This window comes from Battus philenor, unplaced genomic scaffold, assembly GCF_028537555.1.
Source record: "Battus philenor isolate CCGP_79_NKW_IND1 unplaced genomic scaffold, ilBatPhil1.0.hap1 SCAF_13, whole genome shotgun sequence".
Classification (NCBI taxonomy): domain Eukaryota; kingdom Metazoa; phylum Arthropoda; class Insecta; order Lepidoptera; family Papilionidae; genus Battus; species Battus philenor.
The window spans coordinates 10,921,032-10,943,483 of NW_027181675.1; the positions used below are offsets into that span (position 1 = coordinate 10,921,032).

Consider the following 22,452-nt stretch of genomic DNA (forward strand, 5'->3'; position numbering starts at 1 on the left):
TCGTAAATGCATCGCCTACATTCCCTAATGATTTACTTAGCGAGAACGTGAGCGATTTAGATGTTATGAAATCGGGTTTTCCTAGCTGGGACTTGTGGAGTTGCTTCGTGGCTCTGGTTTGAGGGTGGCGCCGTTGAGACGCGGTGTGGTGGTGGGCGTGGTTGCTGGGGTAACGGTGGTGGTACTGGTGGTAGCGTGGCAGGCGGCACAGGGCTCCAAGCGCCTTGCCACCACCGCTCGCAGTTTCAACGCTGGGCCCAGCTTCATTTGCAGCATGCCGGTTAGGTGCTCCTCCGTTAGAAGTGGTAGCCCGGCACCGTCGATTCTTTGTTCACGGAAATTCTATGGAGAAAAACAGGTATCGTTAACGTCGAATGTCACTTAGAAAAAAACCTATTCTAGAAGCACTCAGTGTACAGAACAGTCGAACACAAAAAAAATCCTAAAAATTTGTTTTAAACAAATATGAAAAGTAAGCCGATCGTTTTTCCTTCGAAATTTGGAATTTTTTATACCCGTTCTTGGAAACGTTTTTTTTTAATTTCATTAATTAAACAAGTCAATTACATAAACAAAAATGTATTTATAAAGTAAACATAAGAAATTAAACTAGGTGTAAGAAATTCTAGATATGAACACTACATGGAATAATATAATTAATAATAAATATATCATGGAAGAAAGTAATTACTCCTGGCTACTTAATTTGCGGTATTTTAACATTGAAAATTTCTATATCTAGTAGAGTACTATTATAAAGTTTACAAAAAGCGTGTAAGTTTAAAGATTCCTACATACGAAAATCTTGTTGATGGTCTTGTTCAGTATTTTCTAGAGACCCGGGATTTTTACGTCTTGGGGGACCTTAACAACAGGTAGCCCGTAAAGCAAATCACATTTACAAGTTTACTTATGAAGTTTACTTATCTATAACATGACGGTCTTTAATTGAATTCCGAGGCATGTGTTTCTATTGCCGAAAGAATATTAAGTAATAACTATCGTTTTATATTTTGATTAGTGAGTTATGGTTACGAAATTATTACATCAACCATTTACCATCATGCATGTTTAAGTTTGAGTACAATCATGGAGTTCGTCATGTAAAAGTATGTATTAAACAATACATTTGTATTACCATAAATTGTACAGGAAACTATTTATTATTGAACACAAGAGTGATTTATTATTATTATCGGAATTTAAATGTTTTCCTGTAATTTGCACTGGAAGCTAATAGACAGGTAGACGTTTTAGATATTTTAATTTTAACGTGAATAATTTTTAAAAGATTCAACAGTATGATGATCATTAGCTTGGGAAATTATACGAAGCCTGAAGCTTTATTGGCTTCGCAGCCGTCCTCTAGTTTGCACCTGTCGTCGTATCACACTAATATCGACGCAACTCATCTTGATTCTATGTTTTTTTTACTTCATTTCTATCAAAAATTATTGCTTGCTTATCAAAAGGTCTGAAGAAGACTTTAACGAGAACCCGTTCTCATTTATCTTAAATTAGAAATATAAAAAGATATTACTAGCTGTCCCTTTTCGATGTATAACACGGCTTAAAATTGTGTTAATTTTTTTAACTGAACAGTTACAAAGTACTGAGAATTTATCAAGATGCAAAAAAATTATTTGAAGTTAATGAACCGCCTCAACGCTAGATGTTTTAGTAATAAAAATAAAATAAAACCATCAAGTATCAAGATTGGCGCGTCGCGGCGTCGCAGGTCGCGGCCGCAGCGTCCAGCGACCTGTCATCTCGGCGGGAACGTTGACAAAAAGCGAGCCGCCTACGTGACGTCCTGCGTCTCCCCCTCTCTTCCCCCGCCTCGCCCCGCACTGAGAGGCACCGAACCACGGTTCCCCCCTCGCCTCTTCACGCTCGACCACTTTTTACCGCGCGACATTTGCCCGGAGTTCGATCCGTGTCATCCGACGTATTCCTTTTTTAAATTGCGCCGGCACTCGATTATTTTGTTTTTTAATTTTATATAGCATCGAGAAATAGCCGGGCGGCCGGCGAGCGGTAAAAAGCGGTAGCGTATAAAAAAGTCTATGAATAATTAAAGTGAGATAGCCGGTGGCTAGCGCATGGGAACGGAATTACTTAGCGACAGGTCGCCGCGCCCGCGGTCGCTCGGCTGAAGGACAGGTCAATTTGCCGGAGCCATTTCGCTTCCATCTCGATAGTCGTTATTGCTCGCCCGCTCTGCCTATGCCGCGAAATTTATTTTTATGCAAATCGATTAGAGGGAGCCGCGAGTCGCTCGGAGGTAAATCGGATTTAAATAAAGTGGAACGGAGGATTGGCCTGACCCGCGTAACCTTCTGACGGTGTGGTTCCAGGGCATATTTATGTTTAATGGGGGTTACGGAGATGTGGAATGGTTTCGGGATACTCTAATAGCCGTGCCCCGGAGCCAGCACTGACCTGCGCTTCGTCCAAATCAAATGGAATGATATCGGAGAAAATTATTTAATTGGAGAATAAATTACATGTGTCGGGCGTTCAAGAATTTGGCCTAATTTGTACAAAACGAAACTGAAAGTTAACGGTTAGTATTCTAAAATTAGTAGTGTACGAGTAACTCATAGATAAGGAACGGAAAAAAGTGTTTTGTAATTATTGGGTGAAATAACCCTAATTCAATCATCGCTTAAAATTTGTAGAAGTTTCTTATATGGAATGTTTGCATCCACAATTGCAGCAATGTTTTTATAAAGCCACAACATAGTATTAATGTAAAGAGCGTTTGTTCTGCAATAACATTTAAATGAAAAGCACAGAATAGAAACGGAGCTGTTCCAAGTTGATCGCCATAGTAAAGTTAAATACACACTGGGAGAGCACATTGCGTTTTACTTAGGTTGTATAGTTAACAGGTTACAGATACGGCGTATCGCCCGTGGCCATGAACCGATGTTTAAATTGCGTCAGTGTTGCCACAGCAGCCGCGTCCCGCGAACAGGTTGTGGGGGGAGCAAAAAAGGTTAAAGTATGTTCCTTTGGGTTCGGGCGAGGGGGGACGAGGTGCGGCGAGGCGCGTGGGGCTAATGACAGGGGCGGTGCGGCGCCCGCGGCGGCTACCGCGCGCAAATTGATGCCTGCGCCCTCTGCGGAACCTTTGCTCCCGGCTAGTGATGCGCCAGTCGATAAATTGTGACAGGGAGCACGCTCTAGCCGGAGTTATGGTGCCCGGTTTATCGATGCCATGCGATTAGTGTAGGTGCACGGTCAATAAATTTTATGCAGGTGTGTTTTGTGGAACTAGGGTCACATAAAAATCAACGGTGAAGGCTATGATCGGTGTATTGCTGCGAGACCGAATCAGAAATGAGGAGATCTGTAGAAGAACTAAAGTCAAAGAAGAATTGCTTGTCTGAAGTGGCAATGGGTGGGGCACGTCGCTGGTGCAACTTAGGGTCGTTTGGTTTCCGAGTGGCGATCACTAATCACAATCGCGGGAAATCGCTTGAAGTGCATAGAGCAACACAGGTCATTGTTGCGATGTTTAGGGTAGGCCTGTGCCTTTTTAACGATTGACATAATACATTTTCGTTACTATTTATCAAGTTGACATAGCTACAGTTCCTTTCCAGCTCGTATTATAAAAACAATTACAGAAGAACTCACTACTCATTGTACGCTGTTTGTAAAAACAGAGTAATGAAACTTCTAAAATTGTAATAGTAACACAAATACTGGGTGTCGATATTGAGGTAACGTCCCTAACGGAGGCCAGCGCTGCATTATAAAGATTGCTATTAAGTTTAAAGCACGGACGCACTGACTTATATTTAGAGCTGACGGTTCGCGGCTATACGGTCATCCCATAATTATATCCCAGCCGATCGCCTCTCCACCGACGTATCAAGTACACACACATACATTTGTTCAACTCGTCTGTATGTTTACATGAATGAAATATACATTTGTTTTTATTAAAACAGAGTAATGGTTTTACACATTTATTGCAACATCCAAACTGCTTTAAATTTTAAAATTTAACGAAATTATTACAAAATTAAACAGGTTTGGTACACCTATGTAAGTTTTAAAATGTTACAAATGTTACAAAAAAACAATGTTTTGTATAATATATTAATCTCGATCGATCAAAATTATCGATCAGAAAGGCTTTATTTGATTTGATTTATTATATTGATACATAAAATTTCACTTGAGATAAAATAGTTAACAAAATTTTTTTTTACATAATAGGCAGATCATTTGAATATAAAATTATTTTTAATAATTAAAAAAAAAACAATGTCAACTACAATGTGACAGTGTAAAATTATTTTTTAATTTCATTAATGTCATGTGACTTGACCATTTCTTAATTGTGACTGGGGTTATTAAATATGAATGGATTTTGGGTAAAGGAGAAAATTTAGTGTTTTGTTTTATACTTTTTTACTGAGCGAATTTTGTGTGTAGCTGTCGTGTGACCTGTGGTGTTTACTTCGCGAATTATTATTTTAAACACAATTTTAAATAAATTTTAATTTATTTTTTGTTCCTTTAAAGGACAATCATTTCTTTCACTATTAAGTGAAATTGCAACATGAATCTATTAATGAATAAATCGCACGAGTAGTATAAATATTAAAATATTTTTAAGACATACTGTATGTAGTCAGTAGATGCGATGGCGGGGCATTACTAGTTAAAAATAAGAGGTAATAGGTCACGGTACGTATCTACTTCTTTTTTCCCCAATCATCTTATTGAGTACTCTCTACCTTTTACCGAGCAATTTGTTATTAGGTTATTCGCCCGGTAACCATTCGTTGGCTTTAATTACCTGCTCCAAATTGCTACGGTTGCGATATAAAAATCTGCTGCATCATTCTGAGTTCACGTGTTATTTTTTTTTATTTAGGGAAAGCTGAACTTTCGCTAAACTACCAAATATAAATGTCTAATAGGTTCTGAAACATGATCTTTTATTTTGGTCCTCAATGCAAAGTTACTATCGCTCAAGAAGCTTTGGAGAGAGCTTTGCTAGGAACTGTGTGTAAAGAAGTACTGGGCAGGTTATGTCACGTGTAGAACAGCTGGCTGCTTGTGCCTAAGGTTCAGGAGAGGAGACTACAGACCGGGAGGTGCAGCGCGGGACGTGTACCTACAAATTGGACATACGACCTTGTTTAGGTTTCCGGCTAAATCTGCTAGCCGATAGGCTATGCTGGAGATATCCAGTAGTGAATGTCCCAAAATTGAAATGATGACGTTGAATCATCGATTAGAGTGATCATCTGAAGTTAGATATAGCCTGCTTATTCACACGGTGCATATGGTTTTACAATTCAAAATACTACACGTCAACAAATCTGGTCACACCATGTTGGCATTTTACTATTGTTTGTTTTGTCTATTATGTTAAAAATTTATACTGTATGACAATTTGCATTAATTGAAATCAAATGCTTCTCTGTTTTTCTGAATATTGAAGGTTTAAAAAAAAATTTAAAGATCATTTGAAGATCAATGATTGTAGAGACATAGGATCGTACGTCTTGAGTTTGATTCCTACAGGCGCACATTTTGTGTAAATTACATGAATCACTTAAAACGACGGTAAACAATGAGATTGGTAATACAAACTATTTTGGTCTGGAATGATAATCTCGTTTTTCTTTTGTTTTCCAACATTGGGCAAACATTATTATAAAGATGGATGTAGTCTCTCATAAGGAAAATTTTTTAAATTATCTAAAGTAATTTCTAAATAATGATAAAATCGAAACGTGTTTTAACGACATCACAAACTAAAAATAGATGGTTTAATTTCTACAAAACATATTTGTTCATGTTAAACTTCATAATAATCGTTTTATTTATTTAAACTTGACTGTATATTTCTTCCCATTTTCGTGTTTATGTTCTTTAAAATAATAATAAAGATTAAATCATCAGTTTTATTAAAGTAGAAAGCTTATCACAGATATCGTAGCTCGCAAAAAGCTTCGATGTAGTAATTGGACCTAACCTAAGCCGACCTATGGGAGTGGCGTGCGTTCGCGACTGACGACCGAGACAGAGTAACAGTTACTCTGAGGGAAGAAAGAGGACGGAGTGCTATTCGCTCAGGTAGGCGGGACGAATTGACCCGAACGCGTCCGAATGAATACGAATCGAAAACGCCCAGTTACCGATCCCCTCGTATTGTTATCGACTAGCCGAGATGATCTCTAGTCTTTTTCAACGAAAGTTATTGCATAAAATTCAGAGAGGTCTAAGTAAAGTGGTGGGTGCTTGACAATGCTGGTTATGTGGCAATGGGGCCGCGTTGCAACGCGGATCCTATTCTCCATTATGTATGCACGTATCGAGCGAAGATACGATTATTGGCGGAATGGACGACGCCCCAAGAAGGTCGCAATTATGATATCTTTTATAATGGTAATTACTTAAGTGTAAGTTAAGTAACGCTTAACGATTTGTGTTACGACGATTTCTAACTGCTTAGATAAAATTAAATGCGCTAATAAAGTTACCGATAAAACTTCAATTGAAAATTGTAATTGACAATGGAAAGTTATTTATGATTCGTGTGTTATCTTTTAAGCCTAGTCTTTGAATTTATAACAGCACTAATTAAAGCAATGATTTATCAGAAACATAAAATTTTATGTGCTTTTAAATTGAGGAATCGATAGATAGATGATTTTTATCGCCGAAAATATTACAGTTCAAATAAAGACAAAATAAACGTAGTTTCTAGATCAAAAAATTTTTCAAAAACAACAGGAGCCATAATCGGTATTATTAAAATCAGGATATTTATTATTATTAAATCAAAGTTAAAGGGGTCAACGTACGTTGGTTTTTCATCGAGTGGTTCTAATTGATTTAGCTGTGGTAGTTGAAATTAAACAAGGTAGGGTCGGGCGGGGTCATTTAATACCTTCGGGTAATTGCTACCCGCTGGCTTGAGGTCCGAGCGGGTCGCTGCCCGGGGATCGGTAGGAATAATTAAATTGTTGGAATCGAAAACGTTAAAGAGGCGAGACGATGAGAAATATAACGCGGCTTGAAAAGAAATTAAACCGTGATTAAGTTTTATTCAACGAACGCTTGAACCGTAATCTCATTTTTATTACTCACACATACGATAGGTTGTTACTTCATTGATTTGTAATTAAAATAAGAACTATACTGTACGTAAAATATGTTATCACGTTGGTTTGTAAAAATGATACATCTTTCTCATGTGTAGCTTGTACAACAATATATTATTAAAGACGATAGAACTGATATCGGAATTTAGAATTCCAATATTTGATGTATTTAAAAGACAAATTATATTACATCTTAATTCTTTCAGCTTAGTGTTATGTTGAAAATAATATATAGTCTTTCCTTGGTGTTCATTTTGACTGTGTATAAATAGTTATGCACCCTAGACTCATCACTTCTTACTTCTATTTCTTTCCCATTGCAAGTCAGGCCTCTCCTAAAGAACAGAACGATGATCGGTCTCGCGCTGACCAAATCCATCAAGTTTCCGACCTTTACTAAGTCGTCGGTCTACCTAGTAGTGGACGTACTCACGCTGTGTCTACCAGCTCGTGGTCGACACTCGAGAACCTTTCGGTCCCAATGACCATCTGTTGCAATATTGACGTGTTCCGCCCATTGCTACTTTAGATGAGTAATTCTTCGCGCTACCTTGGTGACTTTGGTTTTTATTTGTCATTTATTTATTTACACTTTATTGTACACCGAAATAACAATAAAAATATAATCAATCATCTAAAAATAAATGTAACGATGAAACGAAAGATAGAAATTAAATTTAAACAATTTATACAGGGGTTCAACAGGCGAATTTATAGCCTGCAGCTACCTTTACCAGACAACCTTTGGTCCTTACTTCGGTCTCTGAGTGAAACTTTGATCGTAGTTTTCTCCATTGCTCTTTTGAGACTTTGAGTCTTCTTATAAGGCACGTCGTAAGCGGCTAAGTCTACGCCCGTCAGAGTATGGTTTGCACATCAGAATCTTGGTGCACCAGTAGTCACCAGTTCTGTGCGCTGTGTCCTGTCCAATACCATTTCAAGTTGCCAATCCTCTGGACTATGTTCATTGCTCATTCCTGATTCCATCTCCTAGATAAATAATTCGAATAACCAATAGTGAGAACATAGAAAGGCAAGCTAGAAAATTCTCACATACGTCTTCATATTATTTTTGTTCACTCTTTTTAAAAATCATAGTACTTACATAAACTATTTTGCCCATTGTAATGCGTATATTCTGTTTCTGTGTAAATGTATACAAACTTTTCCCAGTTCTGTTGACTTAGTTTTACATGAAGTTAGATAAGTTTAATTTTTTTTTTAATTTGTTACCTCATTTTGTATCGTATATTATGATAAATAATAGACCGAGTGTCACGTTTTGAGCCAATAACATCCTTCATTTTGCGAAATATGTTGATATTTATTTATTTAATGTCTATTATTATCTAAAATCTAGCAATACTTGCATTACGCAGTGTAGGGGATCCATATAATCTACTTTCCTGCTCTCCGCGATCTAAACTATAAATGCGCAATTTATCTCATCGTAAAAGCAATCAATGCCCCGTTAAGTAAACACGGCGTTGCGAGCGTGTCCCCGTACTGACTTATTGCTTTGTTAACAGAGTCTGTTTATTATGCTGGCGAAGCTTTCTTAGTTTAGGGTGACCATACGTATGTGTTCAAAGACGTTGTTGTCTATTTAAATTAATTACGTAAGATGTTTTACATTGTTTAAGGAACTTAAATAAAAAGTATTGCCGATTTTTTACATTTCTGTAAAGGCACGTGGAAGATTGGAGTAAAAAAATGGAATAATTACAAGAAGAATCGTGTGAACAACGTATTTTCTTTTCTTATTTGAACAACAGATTAAATAATGACACCTATTTTATCTGTCAAATATTTGACGTCAATCTAAGAAAAATAAAGACATGTTAGCATGTAATTAAACAAAAAATATCATAAAAATACTATCACATTATTAAAGTTACGATGTAGAAAACTACTTTTTTTGTATTTAATCGTTATTTATTATTAAGTCATCAAAGTTATCAGAAGAAATGAGCTATTTTTTTTGGACTGCGGCAGTCGTGTGCCTTTTGATAGCATAAAGTTAATAGTTGCCAGTTAGTTTTTAATAAATATAGAAAACGTGCCGTGATGCATTTCGTATCGATACTTCAAATTATATCGATGTTAGGTATCGAGTAATGGCCAGCGGTATCCGTGCGGTATTCTGGTGAAACAATCTAGTTGTATCATCGAATGGATAGATAGTATCGAGGCTCGTGCCACTTGTAAGTGAAGTTGTAGAGAGGATAATAAATCTAGACTTTCTTATCGATAAACTGTTTTCTTGCATCGACACAATTCAGTTTGACAATGTCCATACTGGTCAATACAACTTTATAAATTTCATTACACTAAATTTATGTTTCAAGAAAATATTACGTACACTTACAAAGTAAATCGATTACGAAATATTCATTACAACTTCATTATAACTCTTATGGCGATGTAGTACCAGTATTAAATTAAGAAATATTAAGAAAATATTTATTTGTAGCTCTTGTTCAATTGTAGGTTAATTGCGACTGATATGGTATAATGACTTTGCATTTTAAATTTAATTTATACGGTATAAAATTTGTAAATCAATTTATAATATTTATTATCGGATTAATCGGAGCAAACAGACGTATTTATTGCTCTAAATGTTGATAATTTCAGCTAAATGTATGTCACCATAACAAAATATTAATATTAACATATTATGCGATTTATAAAAATATACGTAGATGATTACTAGGGTTGAGTGAAATTAAATTAAAATAGGGATAATTAAAGAAAAATCGATGTTGTAGAAATCGATATCGATATAACAGAGGTTTTATTCAAGCACTAGTACTGAACGAGTAGCGGTCGCGTGCCACACCGCGCCCTCTAGCGGCCCGTGGAAGAAAGTGCTCCGACTTCTATCTGCCCGCTATATTAAAAACTATTACAAGTAAAATATCGTTTTGTTTACTACTTCTTCAACTATTTTACTAAAGGAATTTAACATCAAATAAGTAAAAAAAAGTTATTAATTAGACAATAGTTCATCTTGTAAATATGAAAATGTGGAAAATTCTTTAACATATTAATCTTCATAAGTGCTTATTTTTCTCATAAGCCTTGGAGACTTGAAGGAATATTCCTTTCGCCCGGTAGAGGTCAGGCAAGAAAGAACTTTACAAAATTCTACCTGCAAAGAGGCTTAAGGAAGCAATTATTAAATTCGTAAAGCAAGCGGAGGATGGATAGTTAGATTATAAGTTGAAACAGAACTTAAAATTATGAATCAGTAAAACTATTTTCACCTAAGCAATGCTTGGCAGATTGTGCATATTAGATATAACATACATACACTCATTAAAGCTTTTACATCTATAGCACTGAATATCGTATTGAATTTAGAAATAGTAAATCGTTATTTCTAGTCTCATGTCTGTCATTTTAATATGAGGGTCATAAATATCATGTATCTTTTAAATTAAGTCAAAATAAAAACGTACGCAAAGCGACAACCGGAGCAATAGTTATGTATAGTAACTATGTTATTGCAGAGCAGGTTTTACTTCCGCAGTCTTCGTATAAACTACTGGTTAATATAACGCCTAGCTACTCTAGTTGAAATCCTACTATGCATTTAAAAAGTAAGGTGAAGTGCTAGCTATATAATTGGAAACCTTTGTAGAATTATTTGTTAATATTTTAATTTTTTTTATTATCATTAATTTTTATATTTTTTTAAACGGGCACATCGCTGAAAGGTTCTCATGTTTTGACTATGAGACACGGCTTGTTTCCCACAAACACGAGTTAGATCGAAGATATAGAGTTGCAGGAAGTAGCTGGATGCGAGCAGCGAAGGACCGGTCACCGTGTTGATCTTTGGGGGAGCTCTATATTTTGTAGTGGACGTTTTTGGCTGAAAAGAAGAATTAAAAGAAGAACCAGAATTTGTAAAGAGAAGAATAATGGAAATTATTGGACAAGGTAAATAGTTATGCTTATTTTGTTATAGTGCGAAGCAGCTGTACCGCGCCTTGCGAAAGCGCGGCGAGGTGGGGGCTGAGGAAAGAGCGTGAATATTGACGTCAGACTATCCTGTTTCGACACGCATGTCTAGAGGGCGGTACATCGGTTTTGGTTTAACTGATTGTTAAAAGTTAAATGTTGAGGATAGACGTATATCGTCACGTGGCGCAGGAAGTGTTGTACTTACTGCAAGTTGGTTGTAATTGTCAAAATTATATTAGAAATGTATTCAATACAAAACGTATTTCAGCATAGCTGAAATCATGCTTGAACACGACAGTATCTTTATTTCTCCAATATATTTATTAGACGATAGAAGTTAAATTATTTTCGAAGTAATTATCGCGTCAAGATGACAGGCGACAAGTTTACAATTTATAATTTTATATAGTTTACCGAGCGTAAATTTAAAAAAAGGGCATGTGTAAAAAAAACATTCCGTGTTTCGGCTTCGCGACACAAGTACAAAAACTCGCCTGCGATAGTTAAAAAACTACTTGCTATAACACATTTGCTGAATGCTATTAAAAGGTGGTTAACATAAAGCAGTATTATAAAATCGAAGCCATGCCGAAACAATGGCGGGCAGCGTGAGCTTGCTTACCAAATAAGCTGCGCAGAAGGCTCGCTCGCGAAGCTTGTAAGGGCCTAATGTAAATTTTGTAAGCGCCAACGCGGTCCAACGCCGGTGCTTGTAGCACCGGTGTCGGGTACGCGAGACCCAACAATCGCATTAGCGACCGCGAGATAAATACCGTGGAATTACGGAGCTCGTGTTATTGAATGCGTTGCGGATGCGGCCTGGTTTAATCTCGCTTTACAGAAGATTAAGAAATGCGTGTTGATTTTACTCAATGACAGCTTGTATCACGGGTGTAAAGTAAACTAAACTTTTGATTGAAATTTTTACGATAGGTATAAGTAACATAGAAGTATAAAGGCTTTTAAGGGATGATTGATCAGTTAATTTGTCAGTTAAAATCTTCAAAGCTTTATAAATCAATCGGTATAAAGGAATCGCTCTTATTGCATTTATTTTTTTCAAGGTCTGCAGCAACATATAGTAAACAAATAAATTTTTCTTCTATATCATCATTATGTTAATTAATATTTCTGAAATCACCGAATTTTGGATAAAGTGCATCTTATATTGATTGACTGCAAATGACATTAACCCTTTTAAACGCTTTAACAATTAGTTCCATCTGTAACACCCCAGTGCTTAAAATGAAAAAGAGTTGTTAGACGGAACACATTGATTAATAACTAGCAGCTCATACAGTCTTCGTATGGCAATTTTTTTTTTGATTTTTAGTTTAGAGTAATCACGGCAAAAATATTATTTCGATGAATAATTCTTTTCTGTACACTGCAAAATTTTAAGAATAGTGTATTTTTCACTGTTACGATTTTCCATGAAATTTTTAATTTGATTGTTAAGACTTGATGCCTTGTTTTGTTTTTGATTAACGTCAAATGTTTGAAATTTAGAGACACGTATTTTAATTATCGTATTGTTTGAATGAAAAATAGATCTATCACATATTTACCATTTTCCTTTACTTTCTTTCCATTTTATCTCTATATGGATTTTTCAAGAAATTTTTAAACAAATTGTCGAGTCAGGGATCGCCTAAACATGTAAAAAACACTTACCGCCGATTCAATGTAATTCCGACTTGACTGAAATATAGCATCTCGTTCATCGTGTTATAATAGATGCTTTTGTAATAAATATCAATAGAACTGATGAATAATTATGAATAATGTGAATAATCATAAACCACGACACCTAACGTCGGTGAATATATACAATAACTTGCTAGGGTTGAAGTGAATAAATATTCATTGAGCTCGTTAAAACTGCGAATGTTTTGCTTAAACAGGTATACTTATGTAAGTTATTTACATTAGAATTTTATTAACATTTGTATAAATGGAGATACCGTTGCTTTCGGTGATTATCGGCAGTGAACCGTCTCGTGATTTGGATGGTTTTCATAATAGGTTTAGGTTAAAGTAAAAAATGCTTATTGTAATGGAAATCAGAGGTTCGGATAACTACATTTTAATATTATTAATGATTATTGTTTACTATCTGTCCATGTAGACTTAGTAATGCCAACATGACCTGTCGCATTAGAAAAAGAAATGTAACTTATTTCAGAATGACCACTTTACAGAGGATGGTTGGATGGAGGTAGTTATAAAATTTTGCAATCTTTTTGCACATTGTGGATGGACGTTCTACGCTGCCTTTGCCGGTTCGTAGCCTCCATATTAACCAATACGCTGGCTATATCAGTATACTTTTTCATTTCTAATTCGATTTTAATTTCTGATTAAATGTCATTTATAACTTTGGTCTGAAAGAAAATAGTGCAAAGCAGTATTTGTCCGAAATACTTTTGCAGAAATTTTTTTGTAAATTTTTTTGAATATTATAATACTTATCATAACGGTAATAAATGCATGTGTATACTGCACTATTAGATACTTCAATCCTAATATATTCAGAACAGAAAATATGCATCTTTTGAACAAAAGCTCTTTGTTGCACCCCAATAAGACCGCTTCGCAATGAACTTAAAACAAAACGAAGCTGGAAACAATCTCGATCGGCAGTATAAATGCGATATTGTTCGGGGCCCTCCCACAGATTAGGTGTTTATCGTCGGGACCCTGTAAAGGGTTAAGTAACGTCATAAATTAATGCGGTAGATTGCGTCCGAGAGCTGTGTACCTCGCATCGTTATTAGCGTGGCGAGCCTGCTTTCATCCCGTAACTAGTTCGGTGGCAGAACTGCGACCCTTATAAGGCCGGCACGCGGATACGAAGCAAACGGTGACCATAATTTTCGCGGGCCCCGGGATATAATTAAACCTATTATGAGATATCTGCTCATCTAGTCGCCGAGTCGACAAATTTATAAGAAAATTATTCAGTCGTCGAATTAATTTCTTGTTTATATCGCGGATCGTAAACATAGGATGAATAAATTCATGAACTGTTACGTCGACTGTTATAAATTATAACTAATCATCGGAATGGAACTTGTTTGTTCTTAGTTGAATCTGATTTAGCGAATAACTTTGGTTTGTTTTCGTTTTTAATTGAGTATTCATTTACATGAGCTTTTATTCGAGTGTTCATTAATCACTTTTATGTTCGCGTGCAATTCTCATTAATTAATTAGTGTTATGTTTACTTTTTGTTTCGATATTTGTTTATGTTTAAATGTTGGATATTTAATGGAAATAATTATCAGTGGTCACCCTAATGCCAGCAAGCCGTATCTCATCGCGGTACTCCAACAAAGTATCTCGAGCGTCTGTACGTTTGTCCATGGGTCTGTTCGTACACCAGTTGCATATGCATGAGGTGCATCTTCAGATTGTTACTCTTGTCTTACTAGCTCTTAGTGTCGATATCGCAGCCACTGAGCATTGTTACGTCATCCTGTGACGTCACCGAATGCACCGAACAATATACTTTAATGCAATCTTCAAATTAACATCATTTTTCTATATGGACAAGTTTATAGACAAACAGTCCAACTGATATTTTAAAATTAGTGTCTGAGCGATGACGAAGCAAACCGATTCACTTTATTTTTCATATACAGTTTTTAGACAAACTATTATAATTGTTTGTTAGCACGATTTTAAAAATTATTTTCTTTAATGTTGTACTAAACAATATTTATTACAAGAAGGTCATGTTAAGGTTTATGTATAGCAATAAAAAAAATGTTCCACTTATTGAGTTGCTAAATTTTGAACAGTTATCACCTTAAAAAATAAATGTGCGAAATAAAAATAGTTATGACTTTTAAGTGATAATGAAACACATTAAGTTTAAGTTAAATTTCAAATATTTATTTGTTCAAAATATTATATTATTAACTAACCGGAGGTAAGAACCAGATAGTTTCTTGATAGTATAAGCGAATAAATAATTCTTTTTCATTATTGTCGTGTTCTCAATGATTTTTTTTTTCATTTATGAAAATGCTCTATGTACGAGACATAGAGCATTTTCATAAATTTTTACTAATTCTATTGAAATATTCATTTCTTTCGGCCTCAACTAAATATGTATTTGAGGTTATAAAATGCTGACAAAGACATAATTTTGATTGCGTCTTCTTATTTAAATATTTATAAACCAATACTGGTGGGCCCATGATCTTTTCATGGGCATCAGGATACTATTGGTCATGTTATATATATTATATACGTTCCTAATGGAAATATGCAGATAAGTCTAGCAATGGACATCCTCAGGTTGAAATGGTGATGAACCTATAAGTTTTCTCTTGTATTGGGATTTAATTTATAACGCTATTACTATACATTTTCACAGCTGTTAACCTTTTGTACATTTAAATAAATAAAAAAATAAAATAGTTATTTGTGACAGCTAATATTAAACAAACGACAATTTGTAATTAACGAAAAGTGTCCATAAATTTTGAGATTATGACACATCTGTAGCACGAGGTGGCAATAAATAAGAAACTGTAAGAGATATTACCGATCACCTTGTACGGGTTCAGCCGTCGGTAAATCTAGCGGGTACTCCCACAGCGCGCTGCGATTGTATCGCGACTGGACGCATTGTGGTGTCCCGACGCTAAATGAGGTGTGGCTGTTGGTCAACTCGATTCTAGAACGCTGATAATTATAACGTTTTCCAATTTCGTATCGATCTGCAGCTAGGGCCGGGGGAAATTCCGTTTTAACAATTCAAAACTAGAATTGCGCGTGTTATTTTAGAATAATACAATTCAAGTGAAAACTTGTCAATTGTATAATTAAATAATCAGAAATTAATGTATAATATATATGCGCTAAATACTCTCTGAAAGAAAAGTAATATGATAAAATAAAAGCTATGTATTACTAGAACAGTAATACATAGTCAAAAATATAATAAAAATGTATAAACTTGTTACATCTTCCTCTAGACTCTATAAAATTAGTAACTCTTTTTTTTAACAATATTACAACGCACTCTTATGTTATATCTCTGAATAATCACGTAATTTATGTTAATTTAGACAATCATTACATGGTCTAGTTAAATAAGGAAAAATAGCTGACATCAACTGATAATCGTCGTCGCCGTTTCAGCCCATAGATGCCCACTGCAAGGTATAGGACTTCCCCAAAGATATCTATGGGGTTATATACCATAATAGCATATGGATTAGTGAAGTGCGCAGAGGACACTGCCGCCCTTCCACTTGTAACTTCTTTGTGTGTAGTTGCAATCGTGAATAATTAATGCAAGTGTAAATTAAATATGACTGCTTTCCGGAATAGAACCCGCGACCTAATATTGCAAGTGTCAGTTCTCTACCGCTTGGCTACTTGTTCATTCCAACCTCATCGATCATCAAATGATAGATCTCGTAGAAACTTGATGTACATATTACGGATTGCTTATAATACTAAGTGCTTACAATACACATATATAAACTACACTGAAAAATAACATACACATACATCTTCACTTACAAAAACAGAGTTAATATATATATATATATATATATATATAAATAAATAAATATATATATATATATATAAATATATATATATATATATATATATATATATATATATATATATATATATATATATATATATATATATATATATATATATATATATATGTGTTAAATATTACTTAATAATCACCTGTATATACTTCACAATCACACCTTATATATTATAAGTGATAGAAAATAGATATATTTCTGTCGTACATCTTACTGTAAATATAGTTGTTAAGGTTTTACTGTTGAATAAACCTATTTTATTGAAGACTATAACAGCGAAATCTCTACACAAAACCGTTACGTTATCGGCTCTCTAAGTCCATCGTACGGTCAGCTTTTACCGCGGCTAGAGCCAAGGCGTCCAATATAAAAACCCCGCTGACTCGAGTAAATAATGACACCTATTACTTGTTGGGAGCACAACAATCATGAGCGTTTCCTTTTAGAGCGCTCGATCGACATCCGGCCAGTAAACGGATCTCCGAGAAGGGCGGCAATCGAGACATCGCATCGAGATCTCTCTTTAATTATATTGTTATATCGATGGCCGGCCGGGAGGTCGTGAGGTTACACCAAATAGATTATCTACAGACTGTACAGAGCTGCCGCTTTGTGAATAGCCCCCTTTCATATCTGCTGCCATAGCAGCATATCCAGATATCGAATTCTTTTTCCGAACCGCCCGCGGCTCGTTACGTCGGCCATCGCACAAGTGACTTTGATTGCTTTTTGTAATTTGTTGCGTTCGAATTTTGAATTATCTTTTTTATTCGTGGAATCTTAGTGTTACGATTTTTGTAGCGATTGTAGATTCCACGGGCTTGTTTATTTATTTTTATAACAGACGTATATTATCTTGTGAAATTTGTACGATCTCGGAGAGATTTAAATGATGTTCTTATTTTAAAAATTGTGATTATTAATTTCTGCACGAACGTATTCGCAAAATTTTTGTTTCGAATTTCGAAAACAATTCCTTATTGCTTAATACCGTCGAGTTTAAGAGATTTATGATACTGATTTGCATATATATTAGATGCTGTATGCGTATAAATATTTGATTATCGTGACAAATATATGCATTTGATTATTTGCTATGTCAAAAACATGTAGATGTGTTAAATAAGTAGATCTCTTGATCGTATCGATAACACTATAAATATTTATTCATGGATGTAGTCAATTTTTATCATTTCATAATAATAAAAAAAGTTAAATTTAAATATTTTTATTAGTAAATTTGAAAATTTCAAAAATACTTTTAGTCAAAGTAGAAAGCCCTTTGCCAGGACTCTTAAAGTAAGTAAAAAATGTATATAATTTTCAACAAAGTTATAGAAACAATCTTTAAATAGGAACGATTTTCATAAACGAAGCAAAATAAGCGATATCAGGTCTTGATTGAATGGTTAAAACAGATAATAATCATTTTTGGTTACTAACATAATACGTCTGATTTAAGATGACTTAATGAACAACCGCTACTAGATTTTTTATTATATGCATGACTGTTTGTATCGGAATGGTATGCACCAGACAGATCCATTGTCCATTAAAATAGATCGCTTCTCGGTTGGTATTATTATTATATTTTGACTCGACTTCATCGTGTTAATAAATCTTTCTACAGGTAATGTATACACTTTTTTAAAGGCTGCCAGACAATATTTACTATTTAGTTACTACGCTGTAAATGACTCCATAGAAGATAAGTACGCCTTGGTAATGACAGGTCCGTCTCCAGGTTATTTCAGTGTTTATTCAATGCGTAATTTTAATATCTTTAAAAATATATATAGTCCCGCTGTATTCCTTTGTTCTTCTCAAGTTTGAGGCATTTAATATTCGAGCAGTTGACAACAAGAGTTGTAATCCATCGTAAGCTGAATAAAGAATTTTCGAATTTGAATGTAAACAGAGTTCCTTTCTCAATTCCTACCAACGCATCATTGTCGTAATGCTCAACCGTGATTTCGTGTCCAGTGCAACACGAAAGCGTTGCGGAAACCGAGATGCCCGCAATTTCAATAACACAAAACAGTTTGTTACAGCACCGGCGAGTGGGTGATGATTTCGTCAGACATTTGTTTCGCTCGAGGACTGCACAATTATGTGATTATTTTTTCTTGTAGTTGTCGTGACGTGATGTGGAAATGGTCTGCATTTAATAGTTTATATTATGGCTCGGCATCAGTGCGAGGAGCTTGTATTTCATTAGCTCAGTGGTTGTCAAAGGATATATTAAATAGATAAACACATTCTAGAGATTTAAAAAAAAAATAGTACATCTCGAATAACCCCAAAATTTTTTAAATAGCCAACGAATGCAGTAGCAATATTGGCATATTCGTTGATTGTACATGTTGTTTTCGTTGCTTTAAATTGTCTTCCTGACTGAGTTCTGTCCTCTCTCCCTGACTAATCTCTAGTATTCCACTGTCACATTACTGTGATATCCTTCTGCCATATGTATTGTCCATTTACTACTTAATTTTTTTAGTTCCTTTTTTCTTTATTTTTAATTTTGTGTTTACTTACTCTTTGCTTTTGTGTTTGTGTGTGAGCTTATAATCAATTTTGCTATAAGTGAGTTTTATATTCTACTAAATTGTAATAACTGTTAGCGGATCTAATTTCTAAAATTTTTGAAAATTTTGAAATACGGTAATCAATAATTACAAATCTGTAAGATTTAAACTGTTATTTATGTAAGGCAAGATGTGTTACTGTAAGAACTATAGATATATAACAGAAGATTTTTTTGCGATAGTAATACAGAAAAAAACCATGAAAAATGTCGGAGACATCTTTAGTTTATTATTGTTGCATACAACTATGTACTATTTACAACGATGTTACGTTATTAATAATATTTAAAAAATAGTTTGAAGCATTTAATATGTTCATTCTTTTGTCTTGTCTTAGGTTAGTTTCTCATGATTAAATATTAAATAACATGGAAGAAAAAAAATCAGTTTTTTATATATTGCAGATTTCCTCTTCGGCCAGAATCTATGGCTATTGAACTATGTGAAAATACATTGCCAGGGATGTACATGCTATTTAACAGAGCTATTTCAAAAGTAATTCGTTATATTAACCGTCACTACCGTTATTATTCAATGCATTATCTATAGTTCGACCCACGTCGCGCCCACGCGTACCAGACAAACTAGATCTCGTCTTATTTATTCTCTGCTTTATTGTTGCGGGTTTTTTTCGAACGCCTTGAATTGTGTCGTTAGTGTAATCAGTGTATTTATTACATTGGATTTCGTCCTTCTTGTCGGGGTCATAGTAGGTGCTATAGCACCTTAATGTAGTTTTATATTTATTGCCTTTTGATAGAGTAAACAACTCTATCTACAAATAATAAATATACAAATAAAATATGTATTTAAAAAGAAACAACCTGCTTATAATTTGAAAAAAAAAAATTAGTAGAGTGTCTTATAATTCTCTTCTAACATGAGTTAGAAGATCTTAAAGTATGCTGTACATAAACACATATTATGCAACTAAATGACATTTAAAACCCTGAAAAACAGTATTTAGAACAATTGCTATATTTAAAACAAAATTGATAAAGTACGTTTATGTGACAAAGGATGATATTTTCGCCTCCCAGCCCATTCAATGTTTAAATATTTCATATCGTCGAGTTTATTTCATTTATCCTTCTTGACTTCTGACCTACGGGTCTGGTATTTAACACCAAAAGGGGATGTAATCCATATTATGTTGAATAAAACTTATTAATTGAAATTGCCTATAACTGTAACACTGGTATGACAAAATAAACAATGGAATTGTTAAAATTCAAACACAACAAGGTAATCCTAGATTCTCTGGTCGAACAATAGCCCTTATTATAAATTATGAGTAAAATGCAATGTCAATCTCATTTGTGTATATTGCGTATGTGTTGGTTATAAAAGTATTATTTTTTGTTTTAAATGGTCAACTTTATTGGGGACCTCTTCTTCACGCCTATTTGAGGGACAGGGTCTTTTCATTGCTTAAATATTTTTTTCATATTTTTATATACTTTATTTCTGTTCTCGCATTCTTAAAAATATCTTTCGTCACAATATCATTCCCGTTCTTTCTTATCTCTTTGCTTCCTTCGCTTTCGCTCCCAAAATTTTACAGTAGTTTCTTTCCTTTTTATTTTACAGTTTTTGTTTTCTAATGGTTTCGCTATAAAAGTGTTACCACGTGTTACACTTGAACTTTACTAATTTACATTAAATGTTTCCATAATAATTACACCATACCAATGTAATGAATGGGTGAAAAACATTAGCAAGTAAATAAATTTTAAATTTCGGTATACGAGTTATATATAACTGAATTTATTGTTAGTAAATAAAATAATAAAAATACGATCATCGCATATTAACAAAAAAATTATCATAATCCCTAACAGCCTATCATAGACACGACTCCTTTTAATATGGTGTGGGCAGAGTTTATGGCTTAATATTTTCTCAGGCATTTTGTGAGTTTAAAAATTACTAGCCGTAAACAAGTTTTTGGGGATAACCTAGAATGTTATGATGTAATCTTAGAAACGAAATTATTACCAAAAGAGGCGTGCGTTCTAAATATAAATTTTTATGAACGGAATATTGATTTCACAGGCAACGGTTGCATATGATCATTCGAAAGAAATAACGTTACAGTACTCTGTATTTTAACTCACTATAAATATTAATATTTTGTAAACACAATCGGTTTATAATAGTCCAGGTATCCGATGGTACGTTTATGCCGCATCACCTTGCCTTTATAGAAAATATACATAGATCTTGAAGCTCTAGCAAGGAACGGCAGCTCGCTGCACGCAGGTAAAGGGAGAAAAAATAAATAACATCCACGCACCGATAAGAGCCGACCAATGTAAAATTAAAAAATAAGGACAATAGTAAAATAAAAGGTAAAATAGAAATAATAAGAAAATTTTCAAATAAAAAAGAAATATTAGAAATATTTATTAAATATTTATTAGGCGTTGGATGTTAAATAGCGACATAATAAAAAAACCAGTCTATGTATACATATATAAATATAGTAACGTGTATATATTTAACGTGTCTAGATATTATTTAATTTGCCGATGATTATAATAACCAACCTTGTAGTTAGTAAAACGTAGACATTATTAAAGGAAACAATATAAATCTTTTCCAATTTTAACTTCAGGACATCAAAATAAATTTGATTTTAATTCGTTATTATAATGTGCACAAATAGAGATATATAAATTATTTACATAAACATCTACAATTGCAATAGCAAATATGAATCAAAATCGGATTTCATTTGAGAAAAGTTCCACATCGTTTGGAGTACGAAACTATTCGAACGCGAAATGTAAGTGCAAATCAATGTAACTTTAAGTTAAAAAAGCTTTAACCTGATATAAAGCGTTTAACGTATCTATTAAATCTTTTTTAATATGAGCAATGCTTGATTATAAAATGGTTAAGCTATCAGTCATAGATTTCTTTTAATAAGCTGTCGCTTTCCTGAGCCAATATGGCTTAGGCCCGGTGTAATAAAAGTGACATTGCACTGGATTATTAATCTTCTTCGGAAGGGGCGCCCGACCGTCAATTACGAAGCGGTCCCCGGGGCTGGGAGGAAAGAAAGCTAATCTATTAGCATTATGCCTCGCTGGAAGTTAATAACTATACTCGCTCACTACTGGAGCCGGCTAACGATCTACGACGTTAAAAAATAAACGGAAACACCTC

General features: G+C 34.3%; 1 protein-coding gene across 2 annotated transcripts in view; it reads right to left on the bottom strand.

Annotated features, from left to right (window-relative positions):
- The window catches only part of LOC137933620 (mucin-1-like), a 218,350-nt gene continuing 195,898 nt past the window's right edge, over positions 1–22,452 (bottom strand). For both annotated transcript variants that reach the window (XM_068777648.1, XM_068777647.1), the window contains one exon: positions 1–342. In XM_068777648.1, coding sequence (XP_068633749.1) covers positions 82–342 — 261 coding nt within the window. In that variant the 3' untranslated portion in view covers positions 1–81. The remainder of the gene's footprint in view (positions 343–22,452) is intronic.